The sequence below is a fragment of the Cyrtonyx montezumae genome, unplaced genomic scaffold, assembly GCF_038088225.1.
Source record: "Cyrtonyx montezumae isolate F1298 unplaced genomic scaffold, pur_monq_1.0 scaffold_8, whole genome shotgun sequence".
In the NCBI taxonomy this organism is placed as follows: Eukaryota; Metazoa; Chordata; class Aves; order Galliformes; family Odontophoridae; genus Cyrtonyx; species Cyrtonyx montezumae.
The window spans coordinates 87450935-87456417 of NW_027072089.1; the positions used below are offsets into that span (position 1 = coordinate 87450935).

General features: G+C 46.7%; 1 protein-coding gene across 1 annotated transcript; it reads left to right on the forward strand.

The window, feature by feature from the left end:
• The first annotated feature begins 540 nt into the window (after positions 1 to 540).
• LOC136058371 (uncharacterized) lies at positions 541 to 5215 on the forward strand. The gene is made up of 10 exons (XM_065751749.1): positions 541 to 688; positions 1109 to 1202; positions 1863 to 2078; positions 2264 to 2464; positions 2640 to 2873; positions 2955 to 3108; positions 3552 to 3661; positions 3734 to 3847; positions 3924 to 4073; positions 4608 to 5215. Exons 2-10 carry the CDS (start codon positions 1125 to 1127, stop codon positions 4707 to 4709), a joined length of 1359 nt encoding a protein of 452 aa, XP_065607821.1. The 5' UTR covers positions 541 to 688; positions 1109 to 1124; the 3' UTR covers positions 4710 to 5215.
• Positions 5216 to 5483: the final 268 nt, after the last annotated feature.

A 5483-nucleotide genomic window follows, 5' to 3' on the forward strand; every position in this document is an offset into this window, starting at 1 on the left:
TTGTGTCAACAGACACAGGTTCTGGCATGTAAAGAGTCACAGGTTCTGGCAAGTAAAGTATCCCAGATCCCGGTGTGTCAATGGACACAGATCCTGGCATATAAACAGATGCTGGTCCTGACTAGTAAAGTGGCATATGTCCCAGTATGTCAATAGGCACAGGTCCTGGCAGGTAAAGAAGCATAGGTCCTAGCATGTAAACAGACACAGGTCCTGGCATGTAGAGAAACACAGGTTCTAACAGGTAAAGAAACATACGTCCTGATATGTTAATAGACACAGGTCCTGGGAGGTAAAGAAGCCCAGGTCCTGGCAGGTAAAGAAGCACAAATCCTAGCTAGCATTTAAACAGACACACACCCTGGCAGGCAAAGAAACCCAGGTCCTGGTGTGTGAGTGGACACAGGTTCTGGCATATAAAGAAGCCCAGGTTCTGGCAGCTCACCAAAGACATGAGGCGTCTGTGATGGGAAAGAATCGCCACTCCCCAGTGCTTTCCTGGAACTGTTTGCTGACACCACACCACATCCGGAAGACATTTGCATATGGATTGGGAAATAATTACACCAAAAAATTACTTCCTCCATAGCATTGCATATATATATATGGGAGTGGAGGTGGTGACACTGGGGACGTGATAGTGATCCGGAACTGTGAGGTGCTGCCAGGACCTGGAGGGGATCAGGAGGTATTACAGGATGGGGGGGGATCCATTGGGATCATGGGATAACATTGGATGGCATGGGATGGGAGGGATCCAGAGGGGTAATGACAACTCTAATTAGAACTATTGGGTCATTAAGGATGGAGAAGACCCCTGAGAACCCCAACCACCCCAGCCTATCCCAATATGACCCTATTAGAATCATAGTTTCATTAAGATTGGAGAATACCCACAAGATCCCCCAACCCCACCCACAACCCATCCCACCATGACCCTATTTAGTACTATAGAGTCATTAAGTTTGGAGAAGACACCAAATTAAGACCCCCAACCCCCCTTCCAACCCACCCCAACATGACTCTAATTAGAACCATAAGGTCATTAAGGTTGGAGAAGACTCCCAGCCCACCCCACTATGACCATAATTAGGTCCCTTTCTTTCAGCTTCCCATCCCCCAGGATGGACAACCAGGCCTTTGAGATGCATACCGAGAGCACATCAAGGTCCTTGAAGGGACGCGAGTGGCTGCAAAAAGAGGTCTTGCTTTCACAGTGTGATCACAGCATGATGCTTTCACCTGACAGGACACACACAAATTGCACAACTGCGTGTACTGTGACATTTCCCTGTGCTGGGCCCAGCAATTCCGTTCTAAATGTGTTTCTCAACAGAGTTGAATTGCAAAAGATATGTCTTAAAGATATATCATAAAGATATATCATGGGTTAGATTGAATGCTGTTTCTTGGCTTGGCTTGGACTGGCTTGGCTTGGCTTGGCTTAACTTCAGTTGTCTAGGCTTGGCTTGTTTCAGCTTAGCTGGCAGGATTTGATTGGATTGTCTTTTTGGTTTGTTTTGACTTGGTTTGGCTTAGATTGATTTGACTCAACTTGGCTTGACATGTCTTGTCTTGGCTTGGCATGGTTTGGCTTGACTTGACTTTAGTTGGCTTGGCTTGGCCTTGCTTGGGTTGTCATGACTCAATGTGAATTGTCTTTTCTTGATTTGTGTTAGCTCTTCTTTTTTTCTTTTGCTTGTTTTGTCTTGTCTTGTCGTGGCTTTTTCTTGACTCGTCTTGGTTTGACTTGGCTCAGCTTGTCTTGGCTTGGCTCTACTTGTTTCCCTCAGCATTGCCATGCCTTGCTTGCTCCATTCCACCTACCCTGCCATGACATGATGCTCCTCCCCTACCCTCAGGACACGAGAGGCGGTGCCAGATCTCTGCTGAAGCTCTTCGTGGTGTGCCTGCTGGCTGGGCTCATCACCACTGCCATCAGTGTGCTGACTCTCTCCCTCATTTATACCAACACCGCCACTGTCCTCAAGGAGATCCCCATTCAGGACAGCACTGTGCCTTCCCAGCTGCCTCTGGACATCAAATTCCAATTCCTGCACCACATGAGCAAATCTAAGGTGAGCAGCTCACCTTCAATTACTATTCAAACCATCCCATTTGTGCAGTTCTGAGACTATAGAGAGCCAAAATCCCATTCTCATCAACGAGATATTGAAAGAAAAAGTGAAAGTGATAGAGAAAGTAGTCCTTCTGATTTTTTTCCTTTTGCTCTACCATTCAAACCACAATCTTGGTGTCACAGGCTCATGTGTACCCTGGCGGTGAAATCCGATGGGCAGGCTCTATGCCTGACTCCAACCAATACAATGAAGCAATTGAATTTGGGGAGAGTCTCCGCAAGCATCACTCCAAAATGTCCTTTGCTACGTTGCGGATCAGAGCCAGAGGACTCCGCGTTCCCCATTGGCACTTCAATGCTAATGAGCATGGCTATGTGCAGCAAGTACACTCTATTTTCCTCCCTGCTTTTTTTTCTTTCTTTCCTCTTTTTCCCAATCCTCTTTTCCACACACCAGACATCCATCTTTTCTCTCTCCCTCCCTGAAAATCTATTTTTTTGTGATGGATATTATAGAAAGAATTTCCTTATGAGAAGATATCCACTAATTTCATTGCAGGGCACTGCGTGGATTGGTGTAATTGATACCGATACCACTGGTGTCACCACCTACAATGTCACCGCAGGACAGGTTGTCTTCTTCCCCCGCAACACCGTGCACTGGATCAAGAATGTGGGAGAGGAAGACTGTGTCTTCCTCCTCTTCTTTGGGACCCATGATGAGCTGAAGACATTGGATGTCGATGATGCATTCTTCTCCACCCCGGAGGACATTGTGGCACGGGCACTCAAGGTGTGATCTCACACTCCCTACCATGTTAAACAGGGAGGTTAGGTTCTAGAAGGTGCAACTTTTGGTGTTTCCATCTTGCAGCCACGTGGTGGGTTGAGCTTCATCAGAACGTTCCAGAAGGCAGCAGAGGACCAAGCGGTAAACCTCCCACCCAACCTGGGTGAGCTGGTGCATAGTGCAGACTATGCACAGTCTGCGGATGACCACGTGTGGCGATACTTCTATGACCTTGGAGGTACAAACTCCCCCCAGCCACCACCCTAATTAGAACCATAGGGACATTAAGGTTGGAGAAGATCCACAACCCCACCCCCAACCCATCCTACCACAACCCTAATTAGAACCATCAGCTCATTAGGGCAGGATAAGATCCCCAAGACTCTACCATTACCGTAATTAGAACCATAGGGTCATTAAGGTTGGAGAAGATCCACAGCCACCTCACCATGGCCCTAAATAAAACCATGGGCTCATTAGGGCAGGAGAAGATCCCCAATCAAGACTCTAACTAGAACCATGGGCTCATTAGGGCAGGATAAGTCAACCAGTCAACCCATGATGACTTTAATTAGTACCATAGAGTCATTAAGGTTAGAGAAGACCCCCAGTTAAGACCCTAATTATCACCAGTGCTTAGTACCCTTCCAGAACCAGGCTGAGCATCTACCTCCCTTCCAGGATCCATGGAACATCCATTCCCAGGTGGAGGCTTCCAATGGGCTCGTTACCGTGCTAACGAGAGTGTGCTGAGCGAAACAGAGCGCATCTACAGCCGATCTATACACAAGGTGTGAGCTGCTAGGACCCGATTGTTCCCTTCTAGAACCTTCAGAACCTTCTAGATCCTTTCTGTTTTCCAGCATGAGGATGCACTCACATTGGCGACCCTGAGGATCTTCTCTAACGAGCTGGGACAGCCCCACTTCCACTTTAATGCTAACGAGCTGGGCTACGTAATTAGCGGATGTGGGCGGGTATGATGCTTTTAATTGGGCTTCAGGCATTCAATCATCACTCATGGTCATTAATTACCCCCCATCATTAATGCAGGCTGGTCTCATCACGCAATCTGGGAGAGCCATCCATTTCAACGTCGCCATCGGAGATGTCGTATTTTTCCCTGTTGGGACCCAACATTACCTTAAGAGCGTTTGCGACGAGGACCTGCTGCTGCTCCTGGCCTATAGCACGGGCAACCAGGTGAGGGTGGCATTCAGGGGCAAGATTTGGTAGTCATGGGTCCAGATTTGGTAGTCATGGGGGAGCCATGGGTTCATATTAGGTAGCCATGGAACTGTATTTGTTAGCCATGGGTCCATAGTTGGTAGCCATGGGGCAGTAGGTCCATACTTGGGAGCCATGGGTTCATATTTGGGAGCCGTGGTAGAGCAGGTTCATATTTGGAAGCCATGGGACAGCAGTCCCATAGCTGGGAGCCATGGGTCCCTTTTTGGTAACCACGGGGGAACAGGTTAGTATTTTGTAGTCATGGGTCCATATTTGGTAGCCACGAGTCTGTGTTTGGTAGCCATGGAGGAGTAGGATCCATATTTTGGAGCCACAGGTCTACATTTGGGAGCCACAGGTCTATACTTAAGAGCCACAGGTCCATATATGAGAGCTGTGGGTCCATATTTAGGAACCATGGGTCCATGTTTGGTAGGTATGAGGAGGCAGGTTCATATTTGGTAGCCACAAGTCCATATTTGGTAGACACATGACTTTCCCCATCAGCTGGAGACCCTTCGTATGAACGAATACTTCGTTGCCACAGCGGACCACATCCTCGCTCAGCTCTTCCAAAAAGATCAGGACGAGTTCCAGCACTTCTCTTGAGTTTCTCTGTGCACTGGTGTCGTTCGTGTTGGGAATAACTAGTGGAACCTTTGTTTAATGAAAGTACCTTTCATTCTGTTTGTGTGGTACTTGTTTTGGGATGGGATTGGTGTGCATATTAAATGCACACCTAATTGGAAAGAACATCTGAGACCATAGAAACATGGGGTGGTGGAGTAGGAAGGGACCCCCTAGATCATAGAGCCATAGAGGACAACCACCAGTTCGGGAACAGCCACCAGTGTGTGGACAGCCACTGGGTGAGGGGACAGCCACCAATATGGGTACTTCAAGGAAGCTCAATTAACAAGCATCCAGTCTGTCATTAATTAAGACATACACTGGCCAAAACACTTCCAGCTCTCAGAGATTGAAGTTGTTAATCCAAATCTGATTAAAAATCTGATTTCCTTGGCTCTTTTATTCCACATTATCCGGGATGAAATTCAGATGATCATCTTTGCATCTAAGCCGCATGCCACCAAAGGTTTTGGTTTGCACCTCTTCATTCTCTTTGACTATTATTATTTTATGTAATATTATTATAAACATTGTCATTATTATAGTTTATTATTTAATTATGTAATTATGTAATTATTTTCTATGATTGTATGCTTTATTGTAATTTTTATTATTTTGTTATTTTTTATTATTTTCTTATTAAATGCCAACCCAACCTCAATGCTGACTGCAACCCAATCCAAGCCCAACCCAACCCAAACCCAATTCCAACCCAGTCCAAAACCCAACCCAACTCCAACCCCAAACCCCCCA